Genomic DNA, 25,655 nt, shown 5'->3' on the forward strand with positions numbered 1-25,655 from the left:
TAGATTGTTACATGGCCCTAACGTCATTCGGCTTTAAATGTTTTTTCTTTTCATTGGCTTATTATAAAATCGTATAATCTTAAAATTATTTAGGAGCCAAATATTGAAATCGAAAGTAATCTAAACCAGTGGTTCTCAACTAGGGGCTCTCATGCCCCAGCAGACTTTTGGCAGTTTCTGGACACATTTTTGGTTTTCACAGTGGGATATTTGTGGGCATGCATGCACACTATTGGCATCTAGTTTGTAGAGATCAGTGTTGTAGCTAAACATCCTACAGTGCACAGGACAGCCTATGTACAACAAAGAATTATTCAGCCCAAAATTTCTCTGCCAAGGTTTAGAAATTCTTATCTAGTCCTTTTAGTTGAGAGTAGATAAGACAGATTTCAAGAGTGCCTGCTGATTTCAGAGTTATACCCTAAATATATTTTTATGTATTGTGGCTCATTCATAGTTGACTGTTTTGTTCAGATTTTACATTATTAAAACAAATATTACCTCATTTCCTGTTTACAAAGTGATGAAGATACATTGAAACAAGTAGGTTATTATAAAAGGCAAATCTTTGAAGGGGCTCTCATAAAAGTAAAGAAGCGAGTGTTTTCTGTCTGTTGGGAAAATATCTTATGAGAGTCTTAGATTTTAATAAAAGACTGAATTTCTTACATGAACTTAACTTAAATTCTGGTATTTTATGTAGGCTCCCTGATGGATTTTCTCAGCTGTTAAACCTAACCCAGTTGTATCTGAATGATGCTTTTCTTGAGTTCTTGCCAGCTAATTTTGGCAGGTAAATTATGGTTTCTTCTGAAAAGTTTTATTATTAGCTCTTATAAAGTTTACAAAACTATAAGCTGCTTTGGTAGTACTACTCATTACAGTTTCATAGGCTCTTTTTAAATTATTCCCAAGCATTGTGACTTTTGTAGTTTCTTTGGTGGCTTTGACTTAATTTTTCCAAGTAAACAATAATCAGTGAGAGTTTGAAAGAAAAAAAAAAAGTTTACTTAGGTGGCCAAAACAGGGCGTTTCAATGGGGGTAATTTCTGTATGCTTGAGATACTGAATGCTATATTCTTCGCATTCTAAAATGATTTAATAATTGATTTATCTGTCTTCACCCCTGGAATCAAAATTCTTGAGAAAAGAGAATCTGTTTCTGGGGGCGACTCATCATCTCCCTGCCACCCTCAAGTCTCTGAGTAATTTTTTAAACAAACAGATGAATGTATAATAGATATGAAGTTACTACTGAGTTTAAATTAACTACTAGAGAAAATGCTAGCCAACTAAATGTTAATTTTGTAGCCATCTTTTATCTAAAAATCATCGATGTACTTGTCAGATTCCTCTTCTGTATCTGGCATTTGCATCACTTAATCTGCTTATTTTCTCTCTAGTTTTAGTGGAATGTACATCAATGAAGTGCCAGAGGATTTCTCCTCTTCCTTTTGTTTCTTTATTTCTTCTCAGAGCAGCACTTTAGAGTTGCATTGTTGTTCTTGAATCTACCAAGTGTTAACAATTTTTGTGAGCATTTTTGGTAAAAGGTATGAAATTCTGGAGGATTGATACTTGGGATAATCACTTTGTTGCTTTGAAAATGTGTGGAAGTGCTAACCCTTTTTCCTCTGACCATAATTTTGAGGAGCGAAAATAAGTCTTTTCTTCCTTTGTATTTTATGTTGTATTCTGTAATTTTTAATATATTACTTTGCAATTAGTAATTACACAATTACATCGCTTCCTTTAAAACATTAGAATATGAAATTAATTTCATGATTTGTTTTTTGTATTGCAGATTAACTAAACTCCAAATATTAGAGCTTAGAGAAAACCAGTTAAAAATGTTGCCTAAGTAAGTAAAGGTGCTATTCTTTAAAAAACTTAATTTATAATTTTTAATGATTAAGTCTTTAAAAATGTAAATTTTTATTACCTAAAATGTGGTGCAAATTATTTGTAAATCCTGACTGTGTAGTCATCATATTTAATTAGTGGTGTTAAAATATTAAAATGTACGTGTCTGTTGTTGGTGTTTAACGTGGTACTGTGTTGGTAATGATTTATAGCTGTCTGAAATGCAGTCTTGTGTGTGACATAAAAGTCAAAATAATAAATATGTAAAGCCCACCTCAATATTGAATAGAAATCAGAAATCCCAGGTTCGTCTACTAAAGTTCATACACATATTGCTCATTAGAAAGATCCATAGGATCTTCATGTGAAGCCTGGTAACGGTAGAACTTGATTGTCTGGCTTTGTAGTGTATTGTAAATTAGAAGTGGGATGATTGGTTCCCTAATGGTAAGCTAACAACAAGAGATGGCAATCCAGGAGCAAATAAAAAGATTTAATTATAAAAGAAACAGGTCTACAAACTCAAAATGCACTGTAGTCTGTGGCCTTTTGTTGACCAAATATCTTAAAACACTGTGAATGCATTGCTATAGTGTTACATTTTAAGGGTTGGCAAACTACAGTCTATGATTAAATCTGGCCCACTGTCAATTTTTGTAAACAAAAGTTTCATTGGAACACAGCCACATACATTCATGTATATATTGTCTGTGGCTGCTTTTGCTTTACAGTGATAAAGTAGTTGTCACTACTGTATGCATCTGTTGTTGGTGTTAGAGTGGTTGTCACTGCTCTATCACTGTAGGCCCTAAAATTTTTTAGGTGTACAGGACCTAAAATATTTACTGTCTGGCCCTTTACAGAAAAAATTTGCCAGCTCATGTTGAAATCGCATCATCAAGATTTGCCCACCCAGCCTGGGCAACAAAGTGAGACCCCCATCTCTATAGAAAATTAAAAAATTAGCCGGGCACAGCAGCATGTAACTATAGTCCCAGCTACTCTGGAGGCTGAGGAGTGAGGATCGCTTGAGTCCAAGAGTTTGCATTTGTAGTTGCAACGATTGTACCACTGCATTCCAGCATAAGAACAGAGTGAGACCCTGGCTCAAAACAAACAAACTTCTCACCGCTTGAGAAGGAAAACATCTCCGGTTACCCCAGGAGTTGTTCTGTTTACTCAGCTTCTATGACATATTTATATCTGTTAACAGTATTTGCTGGATAGTGTTAATGTATCTGTTTTTATTATATGTCACTGTCTTCTTCCCTGACCAGCATGTAACCTGCATGTATGTGCATGTGTATCTTCCCCTTGGTTTCCCATGATTATCTATGAGGACAGAGACTGTGTCTATTTTTTATTCCAAAAGACAGTGTTTTGAGTAATTGTTCAATGCATGGATGAATGTTTGTAGTGATGATTGTGAGTATAAGTTAAAGTCAAATTATCCATATTAAAATTCAAAAAGATATGTATACATTACAGATTTGATACTCTCAGTGATAGTTCCTTAGCTAAAAATGTGACTGGTTTCTAAGAGATTTGAATAACAAGATGTAAATTGTTTACTGTAATAGCTAAGCCTACAATTACTGTGTGATATCATAGGCAATTAACTAATTTTAACACCTTTTAGAGATTCAAATTAGACTCAGTGAATTTGCAAATATTCTTTTCTCCTTTTAAGATATGATTGTAGCCTTTTAAATACATTTTTATTGAGGTAAAATATGTGTAAAATTTACTGTCTTTACCATTTTTATGTGTACAGTTCAGTGGTAATAAATACATTTATATTCTTTCCCCTTCATTCCTTCCTCCCCACTACCCTCCTCAGCCTCTGGTAATCACCATTCTACTCTTATCTTCATGAGATCTTTTGTTTTTGTTTTTGTTTTTTTTTTTTTTTGAGACGGAGTCTCTCTCTGTCGCCCAGGCTTGAGTGCAGTGGCATGATCTCGGTTCACTGCACCCTCCGCCCCCCAAGTTAAAGCAATTCTTGTTCCTCAGCCTCCAGAGTGGCTGGGATTATAACCATGTACCACCATGTCTGGCTAATTTTTTGTATTTTTAGTAGAGATGGGGTTTTGCTGTGTTGGTCAGACTGGTCTCGAACTCCTGGCCTCAAATGACCCACCCTCCTCGGCTTCCCAGAGTGCTGGGATTACAGGCCTGAGCCACCACACCCAGCTTGGGATCTTTTTTTAGCTTGCACACGTGAGTGAGTACATGCAATATTTATCTGTCTCTGCTTGGCTTATTTCACTTAACGTAATGGCCTCCTGATCAACCCATGTTACTGCAGGCAGCCTCTTTTATGGCTGAATAATATTCCATTGTGTATATGTACCATACTTTCTTTATCCATTCTTCTGTTGATGGTTACTTAAATTGATTCCATATTTTGGCTATTGTGAATAGTGCTGCCATAGACATAGGAGTTCAGATAACCCTTCAGTGTACTGATTTCCTTTCTTTTGTATATATACCCAATAGTGGAATTGCTGGATTATGCGATAGTTCTATTTTAAATTTTTTTTAGGAACTTCTATACTGTTCTCCATAGTGGCTATATTAATTTATATTCCCACCAACAGTGTTCAGAGATTCCTCTTTGTTCACATCCTTGCTAGCATCTATTATTGCCTATCTTTTTTTATATAAGCCATTTTAACTAGGGCAAGATGATATTTCATTGTAGTTTTCTCTGATTAGTGATGATCATTTTTTCATATGCCTGTTTGTCATTTGCATGTCTTCTTTTGAGAAATGTCTATTCAGATCTCTGGTGCATATTACAATAGAATTTGTTTTTTTTTTTTTGCTATTGATTTGTTGAAGCTTCTTATATATTCTAATTATTAATTCCTGTCAGATGGATAATTTGCAAATATTTCTCCCATTCTGTGATTTATTCACTTTGTTGATTGTTTCCTGTGCAGTTTTTTAGCTTGCTGTAATCCCATTTGTCTATTTTTGTTGCTTTGATTGCCTGTGGTTTTGAGGTCTTACGCAAAAAAATCTTTGCCCAAACCCGTATCCTTGATATTTATATTGGGAATTAGCATTCTCCAGTGTTTTCTTCTGGTAGTTTCATAGTTTCAGGTCTTAGATTTAAGTCTTTGATCCATTGTGGTTTAATTTGTATGTATGGTGAGAGATAGAGGTCTAGTTTCATTTTTCTGCATATAGTTATCCAGTTTCCCAGCATCAATTGTTGAAGAAACTGTCTTTTCCCCATTTTATCTTCTTGGCACCTTTTTCTAGGATGACTTGGCTGTAAATGCATGGATTTATGTCTGGGTTCTCAATTCCTTTCCATTGGTCTGTGTGCCTATGTACCATGCTGTTTTGATTACTATGGCTTTGTAGTACATTTTGAAGTCTAGTAGTGTGATGCCTTCAACTTTGTTCTTTTTGCTTAGCATCACTGTGGTTATTTGGAGTCTTTTGTTGTGGTTCTGTATTTAGGATTTTAAAAATATTTCTGTTAAGAATGTCAGTGTTTTGATAGGGATGACATTGAATCTGTACATTGCTTTGGGTAGTATTGTTGTTTTAATTATCCTAATCCGTGAGCATGGAGTATCTTTCCATTTTTTTTGTGTCCTCTTTAATTTCTTATATCAGAGTTTTACAGTTTTTCTTGTATAGGTCTTTCACGTCTTTATTTTGATTCTTAGGTATTTTATATGTATATACCTAAGAATATCTATATCTATATATATATATATACACACACACACACACATATAGATTTTTTTTTATTTTTTATTTTTTTTTTTGTGATGAAGTCTCACTGTGTCACCCAGGCTGGAGTGCAGTGGCATGATCTTGGCTCACTGCAAGCTCTGTCTGCTGGGTCCACGCCGTTCTCCTGCCTCAGCCTCCTGAGTAGCTGGGACTACAGGTGCCCGCCACTACACCTGGCTAATTTTTGTATTTTTAGTAGAGACAGGGTTTCACCGTGTTAGCCAGGATGGTCTCGATCTCCTGACCTCATGATGCGCCTGCCTCGGCCTCCCAAAGTGCTGGGATTACAGGCGTGAGCCACCGCACCTGGCCAGTATTTTATATTTTTTTGTAACTACTATAAATGGGAATGCTTTCTTGATTTTTCAGATTGCTTGCTGTTGGCATATGTAAATCCTCCTGATTTTCACGTGCTGATTTTATATCCTTCAACTTTACTTAATTTGTTTATCAGTTCTAACAGTTTTTTGGTGGAGTCCTTAGATTTTTCTAAGTATAAGATACATGTTGTCTGTGAACAACACTAATTTTGACTTCTTATTTTCCAATTTGGATGCTCTTTATTTATTTCTCTTTCCTAATGGTTTTTGCTTGATTATAACTTTGAGCCTCACAAACAAGAGGATATAGTTTTAAGTATTACAAAGTCATGTGCATTTAGGTTGTATGACTATATCAAAGATTAGAGCAATGGAAAGAGCTGTTGTTTTAGATATATAGCTAAGTGAAATTTAATGCTACCTAAAGAATACTGGAGGGCACAGTACCAAGAACACAAAAGATGTTTTACTTTTCCTTTGAGGAGAGGAGAAAGTAAAATGAGTTCAATACAAATGAATTTTAGAAACAGATGGGAGAAAATTTGAGGGATATTGTTTATGTTTTCTCCTTGAGATAGGCAGCTAGATCTTATTCTAGGATGCAGTTTTATTTCTGAGATTTCTAAAGTGTATGAGTATAGCCACAGTTGTCAGTATTAACTATAGAGAGTTGAGATGGAGATACTTTTTGACATGACAGTATATTCTTTTTTATTACATACCTGTATCACTCACATTTTCCTAAAATTGTTTTAAAATTTAACTTTTCCAGGCTATCATCTGTAATTGAATTTTTCCAATGCACAGCTTTTCATTTTTGTACCCTCTTCTAAAACTGTTATGCCATTAACATTATGTGCTCAGTAGTTGCATGTGAATTTTCTGTTTATCTTGTCATTATAACAATACTGAAGCAAGAAATGTAAGATTATGTTTTGTGCTTTCAGTCTTCTCTTCCTCCTCACAATCCTCTTTACTTTTTGCAAATCTCCACCTGGTGTAGTTATTTGAACATAGGAAATTATAATCATAGCATGTGATTTTATACATCTGGAGAAAGATCGTGGAAGCAACCTTTCGCTTGTTAATGAAGGAAGCTAGAACTTAAAGGTTTTCTGGGGAAAGATATGAGTAAGGAAGCAGAATTATGGTACCTGAGAATAGGCACTTAGTAAATCTAGGTGAAAGCAGTTTTATAAAAATTGGCATTATGAGATGAATTGAAGAGTTGATGACAGAATGGCATATTTAAAATGTAAAGGGAAAATTCGCTTCTAATGTAGACCAATGACAGTTTCATTACAATGATGGTGTTTGTTCTTATATTTTTTAACTAAAAAGCTGGAGAAATGTTGCAACTGAGTTTTATTTTACTTATTACTAATTTTTGTTAAAATTCCAGAGAAGATAGAAATAGTCTGTGTTTTTCGTGCCGTAATTTGAAGTGCTTGTGGATTTTAAATGATACTCATTTTCAAAGTATTAACATATTAATGTAATATACTGATATTGTGATTATAACTATATTTTGCTCTCATTTTGTCATATCCTACAAAATCCTTAATACAGAATTTCTTATCTGGGTAACTGGTAACATCTCAATGTATTAAATAATAGGTGTTGTACAAAAATAGCAACTTAAGAGCATAAGTATTTGTTTGAATTAGTTTCAAAAGGTACCTTTGTAAAAGGAGAGAGAAAAGATAAAAGTGCAACATAGTTTATTTCATTACAAAACTGGTTTGTACATCTTTCAAGTTCCTGTAGTTTCAGAGAAGTGTTGATGTTAAGTTGGAAGTTAAGAATAGTATATTATTGCTTTTATTTAAAATAAATGTCAACTACTAATTTGTGATTCATATAAAACTTTATTTTGAATTGTATTGAATTTAATTTGAACATGTGGGGAGTAATACAACGTGTACTGTTAGCATTTTGAATATTAATTTTCAGAGTTACAGTTATCTTAAAGTCTTACAAATATATGAGCAGTTTTGAAAAAGAATTTTTGTAATTATAGTAGTAATTACTATACATCTGCCAAAATTTATTAGCTGACTTGTACTATATGAAAATTTATTATGTGAAAAAATGGAAACTCATTATTTGTATTCTGGCTTGTGGGTTTAAATTTATTGCAATTGCTTCTTAAAAATAGAAATGAAAAGACCAATGAGAAGGCAAAATAAGATAATAACTGAAAATTTATTTTATCTAGAAATCTGACTTTTAAAATTTTTTAGAAAATTAATATTTTTATTTTGTCAACATGTGAAAGCCCATAAATAATTACATATTCCATAAGAATGTTTTAGACTGTTTTGAAAGCTTCTGTGTAATTGATATTTTTGTAGTTAATTTTTCGTTACTCCATTATGAACAGAACCATGAATAGACTGACCCAGCTGGAAAGACTGGATTTGGGAAGTAACGAATTCACGGAAGTGGTAAGTTCTCATCAGTCTCACTTTTCCTAAGTTCTTATATTTGATGAAGAACAAAATATGAAAATTAATGTATTTCTCTTACAAATTGGATAAAGGTTTACTTTTTTTTTTTGGTTATAAGATACGAAAGTTCTTAGCCAGAACTTTCCAGACAGATAGAAAAATTAACCAGACAGACGAACTTCTGACCACAAGTGAGCATAAAATGTAAAATCAATAAGAGGTCCATGGAAAAGATACCTAAACAGTTTTTAGCATAGGAAGCAGAAAATTTGAGTGATTATAAGTGGGAAACATCAGTCTGGAATGCAGCAGGTAAAAGTAGTTCTGAATCAGAGAGAGCTCCATGGGGTATTGCTTGTGAACTTATTCAGTAATAAGATACTTCTCTATAATGTTACTTAATAGCTAAGGGGAAAATCATTGAGTGAAACAACTGTTATTTTTGAAGTGGTAATGAGAACCTTTTTGTTTGTGCTTTGTATGCCCAAGTGCGCTATGAAGCTGACTCTAAAAGGAAAGGAGTAGTGTTTAAGTAGCTTTTGTCTTTAGTGAGTTTTCCAAAAGAACTCAGAAAATAAGCTAGATTTTTTTTTTGAAGAGGAACTCATCCAGCTGAGTATCATTATTAAACTTTTAAATTAGTTTACAAGTTTGTTGTTTAAAAGTGTGGTAGCTCTCAAATGATGGTTTTAAGCATAGGAATTTCTCAAAACTGCTTGCTTATAGTATTGCCCTGTGGGTATTATATTAATATTATAAATTTCAGGTGAGGTTTGAAGAGGAACATGGTACTTTGGAGTACCTCATTCTCTAAAATACACGCTGTGCTTCCCAAATTATTTATCTGTTACGTCCTTTCTCAATATTTGTTCTGTATGAATTAATCTGTTTCCATATTAACTATTTCAGAAATCTCATTTGTTCATTTTAAGAATCCAACAAGCTTTCAAAATAATCATTAGTTTTTGTACCATTTTGGTCTTCCAACATTATACACTTTTTAAAACTTACAGTAGAATTATAACTAATGCACAAAAGGAAATTTCTTTTAATCCAAGTTACACCTGGGATTCTTATCTATATTTATATGTTAACAGTAAACCTGATTGGCATGCCTTTTATGTATGACTGTTAACTATGGTCATTAGATATGATAGTACTCTGTGCCATCACATGATCATTGATTGCAGATGGCTTTGTGAGGTGATAGAAATAACTTTGAAGAGGGCAGCCTTGAAGGGACAATGCCCAGAGCAAATTTTGCCTGGATATGAAGGTCTGCCACAACACTTGGATTAATTTTGATGTCCTCAACACCATATTATAAAGAATTTTCCACCATGTAATTAGAAGTTTTTACTAGAGGTTTAAATTACAGTATATTTGTATCATGTAGTTATGACTTTGTCTATTTACCTTTCCCTGATTATGGACATTTAGGATGCATGTTGTCTTTTATCTCCCTCTTAATGAATGTCACCAGGGAACATTTTTAATTTTTCTGTTTTCTAAGAGGCTGTATCTTCTTACTGATAATGCATGAGTGTGCATGTTTTTATTGTATACTTCTAAGCAGTGAGTCCTATTTTTTATTTATTTACAAATTTTATAAAAACTTGACCCTGTTGTGTAATCCAAAGCTTAAATGTGTTTTTTGTAATCTACTGCTATGGCATGTCTCTTTGATTTCTCCATTAATAATTTTACTATAATAATTTTACTGTAGTAACTATAATGCAGTAGAAAGGCTTACATCCTGGCTCTTCTTTTTTATTTTTCCTTCTCCCTGCTCCTTTTGTTTAATGATTTGAAACTAAAGGTTGTTAGAAATTCCCAGGGCTTCTTTTGCCAGATAAAGACATTCATATAAATTAATTGAATTACTGCTATCCCCTACCCTAATCCCAACAGCCTGAAGTACTTGAGCAACTAAGTGGATTGAAAGAGTTTTGGATGGATGCTAATAGACTGACTTTTATTCCAGGGGTATGTATATGAAATTTTAAATGGCATCACTTATTTCTGGCTCTCCTTTGCAGTTTTGTGAATTGTACCTTTTATAATTACTTTTAATAAAAAGAAATTGAATTATTCTTTATTAAACAGAAGCAAATTACATTTTTTCGTGAGCACATTCTTGATTATAATCTAAGAATTCTCATAATAAACATTTGTAAGTCTCCTTTTAATACTGTTGAGTGTGTCCTTTCCAATGGTATCACTTGAACTTACGTCCCAATTTGCTTTGCCCAAGGAATTGGTAAACTAGGATATTTTTCATGAACTTTCTGAAATTTTTTTTTTTTTTTTTGAGACAGGGTCTCGCTCTGTTGCCCAGGCTGGAGTGCAGTGGTGCGATCTCGGCTCACTGCGAGCTCCGCCTCCTGGGTTCATGCCATTCTCCTACCTCAGCCTCCTGAGTAGCTGGGACTACAGGCGACCGCCACCATGCCCAGCTAATTTTTTTGTATTTTTTAGTGGAGACGGGGTTTCACCGTGTTAGCCAGGATGGTCTTGATCTCCTGACCTCGTTATCCGCCCGCCTCACCTCCCAAAGTGCTGGGATTACAGGCGTGAGCCACCGCACCCAGCCGAACTTTCTGTTTTAACAACTGACAAATTGTTTACTCCCATAAAAAAAACCACAAGAATCCCCATATATGCTATCTCCTTCCCAAAGAATATGTCCTATCTGAATTCCCAAAGAATATGTCCTTTGTCACTTCTGCTATGCTACAGTTAGTAGAACATCTTAGCTATATTACTGAATACATTTCTAATGGCATTTAAAAAACTACCTGGCCTCGCCGAATAGTATTTCAACTTGATTTGAAATTTTGTGACTAGATTCAGAAAACATTTGCTGGACCCCAACTTACGCCATTTACTAACTTCACAATGAATGAGACATACCTCCTGGTCTTGAGGAACTCTTAGACTAATTCTATTAGTATAGTAGCACTTTTTTTTTTTTTTTTTTTTTTTTTTTTGAGGCGGGGTCTTACTCTGTCATCTAGGCTGGAATACAGTGGTATAATTAAGACTCACAGTTGACCCTAATACAAGACCCTGTTTCTTGTATTAGCATTTAATTTTGAATTAAAACTTGGTATCAAGTTTATTCCCTAAACTTTTTACAAATTACTAATGTTAATAGAGTCATTAGATTTTCTTTTTTTACTTATAGTTTATTGGTAGTTTGAAACAGCTCACATATTTGGATGTTTCTAAAAATAATATTGAAATGGTTGAAGAAGGAATTTCAACATGTGAAAACCTTCAAGACCTCCTATTATCAAGCAATTCACTTCAGCAGCTTCCTGAGACTATTGGTTTGTATTGCTTTCAATTTCATGTAATTTTTATTAAAATAAATTCAAGACTTCCACATAATCTCAAATTTCACTTGTTATGAGGTAGTTATACTGCATTACCACAGGAATGGATTTTATTTGAATTTTTCCTGGTATGATCAGTTGTACAGTTTGCTCCTTTGTTGACATTACTGTTTTTTATTTACTCTAAGGAAATCTCATTTTTATTTCTAATATATTTAAATTCTTTAAAATAAGTTAACTTATCCAAATTTGGCTTAACTGTTAGCTTTTATTGTCATAGCTTTTATTTTGGTAACTTTTTTCAGTCCTGTTTCATTATAGACACTCAGACAAGAAAACAGATCAGTTGAACAGATCATGAGAGATCTATAATTAAGTCTGTGTAGTTGCTTGTTCAATGATATGTCAATGGAATTGAATTATTTTGATGAAAGGACCCAAAACTTCAATCTTGACATCTTTTTGATGTTTTAATATAAAAACCAAAAATATTTCTCTGTTAAATCACATAGTGGTTTTAGCTAAAACTACATTTTTGTAAGTTTGTTACAATTCTACTTAGTCAACACTTTTTAAACTTAAAAAATATTTTACTGTTTTAGTATTTAGTATATATGGAATAGTTTTTTATATACCTGTTATGAACTACCTTCATACTACCATTTCTTTAGTCTATTAATTTAACAAGTTTGTATTGTCTGTCTTTTCTGTGCCATGACATTGTTTTTAGAAGCAGAGCTACAACAGTGAACAAGGAGGACAAAAAAGTTCTTACTATCAGTATATTTTAGTGGGAGTTAATAAACAAATGTATACTGTGTTAAATAGTGATGTGGATGAAGATTGAAAGGACAGGATGAGGGAATAGAACGTTGGGATTGGGAGTGGTATCTCTTTTAGATACGTTTGTTAGGAAAGTTGTTTTAATTCTTGTCAGATGTAGTATGTCTCACATTGACTGTTGGTGGACTTGCTTCTATTTTAAGCTGAAAAATTGTATGTTGTTTCTTCCCTCATTAGGTTCGTTGAAGAATATAACAACTCTTAAAATAGATGAAAACCAGTTAATGTATCTGCCAGACTCTATAGGAGGGTAAGTTTTTTGTGAATGTATACACCCTCGAAGATTTTACTTTCAGTTCAGCATGCCATACATATTTTCAGGTATTTGCATAAACGACCTAAAGATTTTGTAAACATTTAAGTAATTAGTATATAGGTTGAGTATGTTTATGATAGTCAAACCTACTTATTATTGGTGAAGTTTAGCTTTGTGAAATGGTTTCACTAGGTTTTCAAAGTGAAGTTCAAATGTTTATATGTTCTGAAATTTTGGATTATATATAGAAAATCTTTAACAAATAATATGTATTTCTTTTTTTAAATTAAAGGTTAATATCAGTAGAAGAACTGGATTGTAGTTTCAATGAAGTTGAAGCTTTGCCTTCATCTATTGGGCAGCTTACTAACTTAAGAACTTTTGCTGCTGATCATAATTACTTACAGCAGTTGCCCCCAGAGGTAATGTATTTTAGATTTGTTTAGATTTTTGTCTTTTCATTTTTTTCTGATTATCTTCATTATAGCTATTTAGTGTGGCTTAATTTATTTTCTTTCTAAAATAGTTTTCAAGTTATTTATTTTCTGAATAATTAGCTATGTTAATTTAGAAGAGGTTCTTAAATGCTTTCTAATGTACATAAAAATTAATAATTAAAAAGAAAGTCTAATCATTATTTCTTTTATAAATGTGGAGTATTTTTCATAACTTTCAAAAATGATGTTTTTTATATGTTGATCAACCTGTAGGCCAAATTTTTTGATACTCAGTTTATATTTCTCTTACAGATTGGAAGCTGGAAAAATATAACTGTGCTGTTTCTCCATTCCAATAAACTTGAGACACTTCCAGAGGAAATGGGTGATATGCAAAAATTAAAAGTCATTAATTTAAGTGATAATAGGTTCGTAATACTATATTCATCAGTTGGTTTATAGGAGACGTTGGTTAGATGAAATTAAGTTTCATATGATATATAATAGAATAGCTAGTGCTTGTTCTCTTTAAATATACATAGTAAGTTCTCAGTGTTATTGATAGGCTTTTGGAAAGTGTGACTTTCAGTGAAACAACATATAATGAAATCACTTCTTTCGTTCATCAGTGTTATAAGAAAATGACATTATTTGAGGACCTGCCATACACAGTTTTGCTAAAAGTTTTGGTTTCCAAGAACCTATCAATAACTTAAATGAAAACTTAACTGTATATATTTTTTTTCTTTAAATACAAAGAGTGGTCTAATTTTATCTGATGTTAATTTATCATACGGTGGTTGTTACTGTTCATTTTGGGTTGACTTAGCTATATAATCTTTATTCTCTTCCTACAGTTACCTTTTATTTCTGAAGTCACATCTTCACCTGAATATTGCTATTTAACAAAACAATTCTGGAGTGTATCTAGTCTGTTGCTAATATTTTCCTAGGCAGAGATCTGGTTTCAACAAAGACAAGGTGCAGAGCAAATTGATCACTAGGGTTGTAAACTGGAACAATGTTTAAGTTAAAAACAGAATGTCCATACTTTTTCCTGAGGTAAACATACTCATGATGATTAAACAGCATTTGTAGAGTGTTTTCACTTTTTGCTTTCATAGTGTCTTGTGAAGTCTTCAAAACAGCTCTATGAAATAGTATAATAGTATTCCCATTTTATGTAGGAGGGTTTTAAGACTCAGATTTAAGGTGAGTCATGTAGCTTGTAAGATAAGAGCTTTAATTTAAACTCAATTTTCTGACTAATTATGATATTCTAACTTCTGTTTTATTTAAAAGAACCACTGCCTTCTTAAGTCACTGTTTCAGCCTTTAATTCCTACGGCCCACAGTAGGTTGCTGAAAGAAAGGCACGGAAGACTAGTTAGGCATGAGATAGCAAGGCTGAAGTAGATAATTCTCTCTTAAATAGGATATTTTCATTTATTATTCTAATGAGTATAGTTGACCCTCTGTGGGTTCTGCAAGTGTGGATTCAAACAACTTCAGATCAAAAGTATTTGGAAAAAAATTGTGTCAGTACTGAACGTGTACCAACTTTCCCATTGTTATTCCCTAAACAATACAGTATACCTACTATTTACATAGCATTTATATTCTAATAGGTATTATAAGTACTCTAGAAATGATTTAAAATATATGGGGGGGGATGTGCATAGGTTATATGCAAATACTATACAATTTTATATAAGGGATTTGAGCATCTGCAGATTTTGGTATCTGAGGGAGATCCTGGAACCAATCTTCCACAGATACTGAGGAATGACTGTACTTTGTTTTTAATCATTATCATCTTAGGATAGTCTTCTAGATTATATAACTGCTGGCTCACAAATAGAGAGCAGTGCAGTTTTTATAGCAAGCTATCACTAAGAGTGCTTCCTATAACAGTTTGTTCTCCCTAAGTACAAATAAACCGAAGCAATTTTATGAGACATTCCTTAATGTGTTCTTTTCTCTTAGGCAGGGACAATTAATTTTTCAACAGATTTTTAAGGTTATTCTATTATCCATTTTCTTGCCAGGTGAATTGATTCAATTGAATAATTATATTTTTGAAACTAATTCTTATAAAACTAGATATTTTGTTTTATGTCCTATACGAAGAATTATATTGGACTTTTCTCAATTTTTTTTCTCCTATTTTCATGTGCAGCTATATAGCATTTTTCAGAAAACCTTTAGATTGAGCCTCATTCATTTTAAATCTTCTCATTTTAAAGTTTAATTTTTGTTTGTATTTTTTCCTACAGATTAAAGAATTTACCCTTTAGCTTTACAAAGCTACAGCAATTGACAGCTATGTGGCTCTCAGATAATCAGGTGGGCATTCTGATTTTATAAGTTAATGGAGTTCCTATTTGTGTTATATAATTTTGCACTCTGATTTACATAGGGTCATTTAAGAGCAGCTATACAGTGGTACACATGTAAACGTATCTTTTATATAAGAAAAATCTCAAAATATTTAGAAGCAGATACTTTTTATAAAATAGGTGTAGATTTATAAGTAATGAATTCTGTTGGACTTGCCTAATTTCTCCTAAATCTGTTAAAATATTGAGCGATTAGGAAATCAGACTCAAACTCTGACTTTAATAGCATTATCTCATACACTTGCCTGTTTTATAGTGAGAACACTTAAAGTCTGCTTGGCAATTTCAAGACTATAACAGTGTTATTAACGGTAGTCACCATGTTGTACAGTAGAGCTCTTGAACTTATTCCTCCTAAGTTAAATTTTGTACCCTTTGACCAATATATCCCAATCCATGCTCCAGCCCACCCCGCCAGCCCCAGAACCCACCATTTTACTCTTAGTTTCTATGAGTTTATCTTTTTTAGATTCCTCATATAAGTGAACACATGTGAAATTTATCTTCTTGTTCCTGCTTATTTCACTTAACATAATGTCCTCTAGGTTCATCCATGTTGTTGCAGGTGACAGGATTTCCTTCTTTTCTAAGGCTGAATAGTATTCCGTTGTGATTGTATGTGTATTTGTGTACACACACTACATTTTCTTTGTTCATTCATCCATTCATGGGCGCTTAGGCTGATTTGCTATTGTGAATTCTGCTGCAGTGAACATGGGAGTGCAGACGTCTCCTCAACATACTGATTTTATTTCTTTTGGATATATATCCAGTAGTGAGATTGCTGGATTATATGATAGTTCCATTTTAAATATTTTGAGGAACTTCCATAATATATTCCCTCCAACAGTGTGTAAGGATTCCTTGTTTTTTTAACAAAATAGAATACATAATTTACTGATCTTTTGAATTAAAAAATTAATGCTTATTATTTGATGTTGAGCAATATTTTATAGTAATTTATTTAAAGCTCTATTTTCCCAGTGTTGGATACACTGGTCTCATATGATACTCATGAACTCTGCAGCCAAATTTTCTTGGGAAACTATATTATATTCTCATTCTGGATTATATTAACAGCCCTGAGGTGTTAATACAGTAAAGAAACCCACAAGGATTCTTCATAGTTTTTAACTGGGTACCCTTTTCTGTCCTGTCCTGTCCTGTCCTGTCTTGTCTTGTCCTGTCCTTTTCTTTTCTTTTTTTTGAGATAGAGTCTCGCTCTACTGCCAGGCTGGAGTGCAGTGACGTGACCTCAGCTCACTGCAACCTCCACCTCCCGGGTTCAAGCGATTCTCCTGCCTCAGCCTCCCGAGTAGCTGGGACTACAGGCATGTGCCGCCACTCCCAGCTAATTTTTGTATTTTTAGTAGAGACAGGGCAAGGATGGTCTCGATCTCTTGACCTCATGATCCGCCTGCGTCGGCCTCCCAAAAGTGCTGGGATTACAGGCGTGAGCCACCACACCCTGCCTTGGGAACCTGTTTCTTACCTAGCCCTTACTAATATCCCAGAAGCCTTAAATTTATGTTAATCCATGGTTATGAATAAGACAGTATTATTTACCTGCTTTGCAAATTTAGAGAGGAAATATTAAAATGATACATTGCCTTTATTAGAGTTTTTTTTTTCTTTTTTCTTTGGTTTTTTTTTTTTTTTTTTTACAGAGTCTTGCTCTGTCACCCAGGCTGGAGTGCAGTGGCATGATCTCGGCTCACTGCAACCCCTGTCCCCTGGGCTCAAGGAATTCTCCTGCCTCAGCCTCCCGAGTAGCTGGGATTACAGGCGTGTGCCACCACGCCCGGCTAATTTTTGTATTTTTTTAGTAGAGACGGGGTTTCACCATGTTGGCCAGGCTGGTCTGGAACTCCTGACCTCAGGTAATCCGCCTGCCTCGGCCTCGCAAAGTGGCTGGGATTACAGGTGTGAGCCACCACGCCCAGCTTTACTGGAGTTTTTTAACACAGGCAATTACTGTATCTGTTATATGTGGAACCGATTTCTCTTAATTGCATAGTATATGTTTAAACTTGATTTGAAATTTTGTGACTAGATTCAGAAAACATTTGCTGGACCCCATCTTACGCCATTTACTAACTTCACAATGAATGAGACATACCTCCTGGTCTTGAGGAACTCTTAGACTAATTCTATTAGTACAGTAGCACTTTTTTTTTTTTTTTTTTTGAGGCGGGGTCTTACTCTGTCATCTAGGCTGGAATACAGTGGTATAATTAAGACTCACTGGAATCTTCACCTCCTGGGCTCAAGCAATCCTCCCACCTCAGCCTCCCAAGTAGCTGGGACCACAGGTACATGTCACCACGCCCAGCTAAATTTTTTTTTTTTTTAAACGTTTTTAGTAGTGACAAGATCTCATGATATTGCCCAGGCTGGTCTTGAACTCCTGGACTCAAGCCATCCCCCTGCTTCAGCCTCCTACAGTGCTGGGACTACAGGTGTTAACCACCATGCCTGGCCTGCAGTAGCACTTCTGTGGATAAATTAATGCCAGCAAATTATACCAGATGGTTCATTTTAATGAAATTAACCAAGTAGCTGCTACGGTTTCTTCATATTTATAGTGTTCTCTCATTCTATTCACACTCTCCACTTGGTTTAAAACAAACATTGTATGGTAGGAGTCTTTGTTCTTCAAAGTTTGACAGAATATTGAGTAAAACAAATCAGATATGCCTAGAAAATTTCCCTTACCCTTACCGTATGAAGCAATAATTTTGCTGTGAAAGAATGACATGTAGAGGAGAAGGTATACAGAGGTTTGGTTGTGAATTATAAAAATAAATTGTTCTGCTATTTAATGTTTATGAAAATAAATTGCTCAGCTATGTAGAACAGTACATGCAGTAATATAATTTTCATGAGTTGCTGAAGGCATGAGCAGAACAATTATTTATTAATTTATTCCCTCATCCATTTTGTGATTCTCAAGAACCGTTTATTGAACAACTGCTTTGTGCCAGGCAATTTAAGGTGGGAACAATATTTAGAAAGTCACTTTAATACAATGTGGTTAAAAGACTTAATAGGACTAAAGCTTTAGGATCAAAGATGGAGAAGATAACTGAGGGATGTAAAGGCAAATTTCTCAGAGGAGGAAATGCCTGCAATGCCTGAATTATATCTCAAAAGAGGAATGGGGCTGGGTATGGTGGTTCACACCTCTGATCCCAGAGCTTTGGGAAGCTGAGGTGGGAGGATCTTTTGAGGCCCGAGTTTGAGACCAACCTGGGCAACATAGCAAGATTCCGTCTCTGCAAATAAATTAAAACATTAGCCAGGTGGGGTAGCACATGCCTGTAGTCCAAGCTACTCAGGAGGCTGAGGCTGGAGGATCCTTTGAGCCCAGGAGTTCAAGGTTACAGTGAGCTGTGAGCATGCCACTGTACTCCAGCATGGGCAACAGAGCCAGATTCTATCTCCAAGATAAAGTTTTTTTAAATAAAAAAGAGGAATAGGATTTTTTGTCTATTTTTTACCCTTTAAGATGGGGTTTTCCTGTGTTGCCCAGTCTGATCTCAAACTTCCAGGCTCAAGTGATCTTCCCACCCCAGCCTCCTGAGTATCTGGGATTATAGGCCTGCACCACCATGACCAACTAGGCATAAGATTTAAAGGAAAAAAAGAGAACAGTGTTCTGGTTTGGAAGAATATCATGAGCATAAGCATTTAGGTGCAAAGCAGCATAGTATATTTCATAACTCTGCAAGCAGGTCATTGTGATAGGAGTGTAACAGTGAGACGGAAAAGGTAGAAAACGAGGCTACAAAGGCAGATAGAGATCAGTTGGTGGAGGATCTTCTATGCCATGCAGAGGACCCTGTATTATATCTCAAGGATGGCAAATAAGATTTTTTAAAATCTTGTACTCTTATCAATTATGAGTGGCTTCCTGAAAAATGGTGTTGCAAATTCTGACTTATGATCAAATTCAAGCTAGTGGAAAATTGCTGTGATTTGGGTTGCTGTGTAGTTTATTGTCCCTAATAGGATACTTTTGGGGGAGTGAAAGGGGCACCATTGATAATTACATGAGAACAACATGTGTAAGTTGTGTCTGTCTCGGGCAAAATGGACATTCGTTCATTCTAGTCATGATCAGTTATTCATATCTGCCATCAGTATAAAAGGAAGAAGTGATTTTTATGATACATACAGGATAATACAGAAACCAGTGTAACATTGAACAGGCAAATAGTATGATCACACTGATATTTTAGAAAGGCCCTTTTGGTTGCATGGTGGAAGATGGATTCATCAGGGGTTAGTGCCAAGCATGAAGGCAGGGGAGACTGAATTGGAGGACATTGTCATACTCTAGGCAACAGAACATGTTGCCTTGAACTAAAATAATGAAACAGAACTGGGGGAAGAGCAGGTATTTTTGAGGAATAGTTTAAAAGATTGCATCAATAGAGCATGAAGCAATGCATGTATGTGAGAAGAGAGTAAAAGCAAAGATGAGGGTCAAAGATTTGGCTTCAGTGACTAGGTGGATAATGCTGCCACAACCAAGAAAAGTAACCACAAATGAAAGAAATATGTTTATGGGAAGATGCTAAGTTCTAGTTAAACATGTTGAGTTAGAAGTGTCTTTCGTATATCCAAGTTAGCCATGCATAGAACACGCTGGTGACCATGAACCTCCTGACTTCATTTTCTTCTGTATGGTTTCTGTGCTCTTGGTTTCTCTATTTAAAAATTTCTAACTTTCAGAAGTTTCTCAAAATTGCTCCTGAAGGCTTCATTTTCTTTTTTCAGTACCATTATAGGTTTATTCTTTGTGCTTATTTGTAAAAATATATTCACTTTATTTTAAAAGATTTGTGGCACAAGAAGAAATACACATTTGTTTCAGCCCATGATCTTAATTAACTTTTTCTAGGGAATGGTTTCATAGCTTTTGTTGTTTCTCAAAAGGAATTATATAAAATAACTTTTAAAATGTTAGTGATGGATGAATCCTGAGGAACACCAACATTTAAATGGCAGTAGACTAAGAGGCTTAAAGAGAGTAGCCATAGAAGTAGGAGAACTGGATGATGATGGACTCAAGTTAAGAGTGAAGAAGGAAGAGTTAAGACTGGCCTGAAGGAAGAAGTTGTTAATAGGATAAATGCTGTTGAGAAGTCAGTTCAGATTAGATCTGAAAAATATCCATTATATTTGGCAACTAGCTAAAGTAATTATAGAGGTATATGTCAAAACCCAGACTGAAGGAGTTTAAGGAATAAATAGATGATGAAATGGAATCACATAATGTTGATTACTCTTTAAGAAGGTTGGATGAGAAGGAAATGGAATGGAACATAAAGAAATTGATAGCAGCAGGAAAAGTGCAGGGATCCTTTAATATTGCAGAGCATGTTTACAGATTGTTGGAAAGAAGCTGTGTGAGTAAGATTAAGAATATGAGGGTCTGGTGCGGTGGCTCTTGCCTGTAATCCCAACACTTTGGGAGGCCGAGGCGGGTGGATCACCTGAGGTCAGGAATTCAAGACCAGCCTGACCAACATGGGGAAACCCCGTCTCTACTAAAAATACAAAAATTAGCCGGGCGTGGTGGCGTGCGCCTGTAGCCCCAGCTACTCGGGAGGCTGAGACAGGAGAATTGATTGAACCCAGGAGGTGGATTTTGCAGTGAGCCAAGATCACTCTACTGCACTCCACACTCTAGCCTGGGTGACAGAGCGAGACTGTGTCAAAAAAAAAAAAAAAAAAAAAAATATATATAAGAAGCAGTTGGATAATGGGTGGAAAATGATGTAAAAGCTATGACAGGAATTCTTAACCTGTTGGAGAGAGCTTAGGTATGACATTTGTGAAAGGGAGGAGAGGAAATAGTGTACATTATGATACTCCTAGAATGTAGAATTTTCCTTACACATAGCTGTTTTTTTTTTTTTTTAAGACAGAGTCTCACTCTGTTGCCCAGGCTGGGGTGCAGTGGCTCCATCTTGGCTCACTGCAACCTCTGCCTCCTGGGTCCAGGCAATTTTCCTGCCTCAGCCTCTTGAGTAGTTGGGACTAAAGGCGCGTATCACCACACCCAGCTTTTTGTATTTTTAGTAGAGACGGAGTTTCACCATGTTGGTCAGGCTGTTCTCGAACTCCTGACTTCATGTGATCCACCCCCCTCGGCCTCCCAAAGTGCTGGGATTACAAGCGTGAGCCACCACGCACAACCTCATAGCTGTTCTTGAATCCTTTTTTTTTTTTTTTTTTATTTAAGGAAGATATTTTCAGAATACAGTTTAGGAAACATAGAAGGATTTTCAGGTAACATGTAAAGCCTGGTTGAAGTATTATTAGTATCAGTACACAAATATGAGTACAAATTAATAATCACTCCACAAGTTTGTGGTGATACTAATTTGCTCAGCAATGTAATGTAGAGAAAGCACACAACTGGAAGGATTTTGGGCTGTAGTTTTGCCAAGACAGGTGCAAGAAAAGAATAATGCAGCAAGGAGGTCTTGGTTTGTGGCAAGAAAGTGGTTTAAATAAGATACAGTGTGGTACAAAAGGGGAGTCAAAGACAGGAGTAAATGGTGGGAAGAATGTCAAAAGGTCAAGGGAATAGTAGTCTTGCTGAGGGTGATCAGCAAGTACTGTGAGTGCAGTGGAGTGGGAGGGCTGCATGATGTCTGTGTTACCATACTCTGCTGGTTGTCCTTTTGCCTGACTGCTCCTCAGTCTCCTTTTCAGACATATTTGTTCTGCCTGTGCCTTACATGATTGTGCTGCTCATGGTTACCCTAGGCTCTGCTTTAATTTCTCCATACTTTCTCCTGAAATTGCTATCTGTATCCTCATTGTTCTTAACAATATCTGCAGCCCAGTTCTTGTGCCAGAGCTTCACATTCATATAGCTCGATTCCTACTTAACATTGCCACCTAAATGTCTCAAATTCAACAAGCCCAAAATTGAGTATACCATCTTCTGCCCCAAATATATTTCCCCCACACCCCCCAGCTTCTTTAGCTTGGTGAATAATACTTGATGGAGGCAGAGGCCTGGAAATGCAACCCTTAACTACTGTTTTTCCCTGTACTTCAGTCCAGTTGATAGACAAGCCCTATTGAATCTTAAACATCCTCAAGTGTTTGTGTATTTTGCTTTATCCCTACTACCACTTCCCTTAAATACTGTTCACCATCATCTTTCACTTAGACCTGCACTGTCCAGTACCATAGCCACTAGTGTCAGGTGACTGGTTCAAATTGAGATTTGGTGTGAGTGTAAGATATGCACTGGTATCTGTAGCCTTAGTATGAACAGAGAATATATATGGTCATATTCATAATTTTTTGATTATATGTTAAAATGATATTTTGAATATGTAAAGTTAAATGCATTATCAAAATTTCATCTTTTTGCCATTTTAAAATATGTGGCTACTAAAAAATTATAAGTAATCAGACTGAGTGTGGTGGCTTACACCTGTAATCCTAGCACGTGGAGAAGTTAAGGCAGGAGGCTTGCTTGAGGCCGGGAGTTTGAGACCTGCCTGGGTGACATAACAAGACCCCATCTCTTAAAAAAAAAAAAAAAAAAAGCCAGGCACAGTGGCACGTACCTGTAGTACCACCTATTTGGGAGGCTGAGGTAGGAGGATTGCTTGAGCCTAGAAGTTCTAGGTTACAATGAGCTATGATCATGCCACTGCACTCTAGCCTCCAGCCTGGGTGACAGAACAAGATTCTCTTAAAAAAAAAAAAAAAAAGGAAAAGAAAAAATCATAAATAATCTGTGGTACTCATTTTTGTCTTACCTTACAGTTCTTTCGAACAGTGCTGACAGACTGTTGAGCTAGCTTCCTAATAGGTCTCTGCCTCCAGTGTTGCTACCAGTTCCAATCCCTTATTACCCATTCTGAACCACACTGTGATTTGAGTGATTCTTTAATCTGATCCCAGCACTATCCTACTTAAAACCTTTTCATTGTTTCTTTTTTCTTTATATCATATGCCTCAAGAGCCTGCTCATCTTGTGGCTTTATCTCTACCCCATACACATTCATTCTCATTTCTCCAAATCAGTTCTGCTTTCTGGGAACATTCTTCCTTCTCTTTCTTACCTGGCTTCTTACCTTCTTACCTTCTTATCCTCACCTTAGACTTTCTTTCAGGAATGCTTTACTAATCATTCAAGATAGTGGTAAGTGAATTTCTCCTCCTATATATTCTCCTTGCACACTGTACCCTGTCTACCCTGTAATTTCACTTGGAATTACAGTTGCAGTTGCCTATTTTGTTACCTGTATTCTTCCTCTCATAAACTGTACAAAGTCAGTAAAGATACATGCTTTGCTCACCACTCTGTACACAGGGCCTGTCATAGTGCTTTGCAATATAAAAGGCTCTTAGTAAATACTCATTAAATGAGTGATCTTTATATTTCAGAGAAGAATATTTTAGGAATTATGAATTGGAATATGTGAAATGAAATCGGATTAAAGATCTCTGAAGTTAGGTGTTCAGGGAACTGAGAGGCCAGATATACTGTTCTCATTCCTTTTTCTGTCTCTGTGCCTCATAAATAACAGGTGACTAGTTTTCTTATTACACCTTTGTTGACATGTAATTCATGTACCATACAGTGAACCCCTTTTAAAGGATACAATTCAGTGGTTTTTAGTATAGTCACAGAGTTGTGCAACAATTACAACAGTTTCAGAAGATTCTCAGAGTGATGCGTTTTTAAAAGCCTCCCATATAATTTTTATATGCTCATCTAAGGGGGCTTATTTTTTTCTTCTCACAAATTATTCATCTGCTAAGAAGCCAAAAGTATGGAAATGTCATCTATGTTTTGTATATGTTGAATTACCCATGACTTTGGAAAAATTTGGTGTAAAAAAGCCAGGAATAGATGAATACCACCAAGAGGCCAGTAGATAATAGGACAGGAGATTGACTATGGAAGGTACAGGTTATATGCCTCAAAGGAACAGGAATTTAAATCTGAGGATAGGGGAGGAATGATGTCACAGCATTGTAAGCGCTACCCTCACCTCCTGACTTGGGGTGGATGAGGTAGGAGAGAATAAAACACCTATATTTGAGGCCTGAGAGAAGCACTGTCTTTGGGAAGGGAGTAGAGCTACCGTTTCCATTATCTGAGGGTCAAGGAAATTGTTCAGGAATTTGAAATGTAGGGCAGTTTTTGTTTGCTGAGGAACAGAATGGAATGTTTAAATGGGAGTAAGATTACAGGATGGAATTAACTAGCTGGAAGGTTTTCGCAGGAGTAGGTGCAAAGAATTAAGTAATAGGGTGACATGTGAGGGGAGAATTGGGTAGTTCTCTGTCCGTCTGTAGTCAGCCAAGGCTTTTATTGGTAGGATTTTAGGTGAATAGCAAAAAGAATTAGTTATATTAAAAAATAGATGGATAACATTTGTTGACTAGTTAGGGAAAAAATCATAAGAAAAAAGAAGGTCCAAATTTCCTGGGGGGCTCTCAGTAATTTCACTGAGTGACTTACTGGTGTCATTACTGTAGACAGGATACACGAGAGGAAGAAAAAGAAGCAGCTGATTGTTTTCATCATTCTCTTTTCAGCTGCTAACTAGAATAAACATTTAGATAACCAGACTAACCATTCCAAATTTTTTCCAAAAGTATCTTAGTGAAGGGGAATACTAGAGAGGGCAAAATAATATACAATGGAAAGGCTTATTTTATAACTGTATTAAATATATCACTGTGTTAATAAGTAACGGACTATGGATGAACTTAGTATGTGAAATCTTTTAAAACTTGATATTTCAGTAACTTAATTTACTTGCTTTATACTAAAAACTAAATTTTATTTGTTGGTTTTTAATATGGTTTCAAATCAATGCCTAAAGTGTTATCAGATCGATGCCTGAAGTGTTATTATGTATAGTTAGATTTGTTTGTAACCTTCACATTGATACTTTATAGAAAAAGTGGTGTGTACTTATGCAGAGGAATTGCTGAATA

At 35.2% G+C, this 25,655-nt stretch overlaps 1 protein-coding gene across 9 annotated transcripts in view; it reads left to right on the forward strand.

Annotated features, from left to right (window-relative positions):
• Positions 1 to 25,655, forward strand: part of ERBIN (erbb2 interacting protein) — a 150,990-nt gene that overhangs the window by 83,419 nt on the left and 41,916 nt on the right. For all 9 annotated transcript variants that reach the window (XM_054487537.2, XM_054487538.2, XM_054487540.2 and 6 more), the window contains 9 exons: positions 704 to 793; positions 1,805 to 1,861; positions 8,323 to 8,386; positions 10,301 to 10,375; positions 11,577 to 11,721; positions 12,748 to 12,820; positions 13,119 to 13,248; positions 13,576 to 13,691; positions 15,540 to 15,609. In XM_054487537.2, coding sequence (XP_054343512.1) covers positions 704 to 793; positions 1,805 to 1,861; positions 8,323 to 8,386; positions 10,301 to 10,375; positions 11,577 to 11,721; positions 12,748 to 12,820; positions 13,119 to 13,248; positions 13,576 to 13,691; positions 15,540 to 15,609 — 820 coding nt within the window. The remainder of the gene's footprint in view (positions 1 to 703; positions 794 to 1,804; positions 1,862 to 8,322; positions 8,387 to 10,300; positions 10,376 to 11,576; positions 11,722 to 12,747; positions 12,821 to 13,118; positions 13,249 to 13,575; positions 13,692 to 15,539; positions 15,610 to 25,655) is intronic.

Source organism: Pongo pygmaeus, chromosome 4 (genome assembly GCF_028885625.2).
Source record: "Pongo pygmaeus isolate AG05252 chromosome 4, NHGRI_mPonPyg2-v2.0_pri, whole genome shotgun sequence".
NCBI classification, from domain to species: Eukaryota; Metazoa; Chordata; class Mammalia; order Primates; family Hominidae; genus Pongo; species Pongo pygmaeus.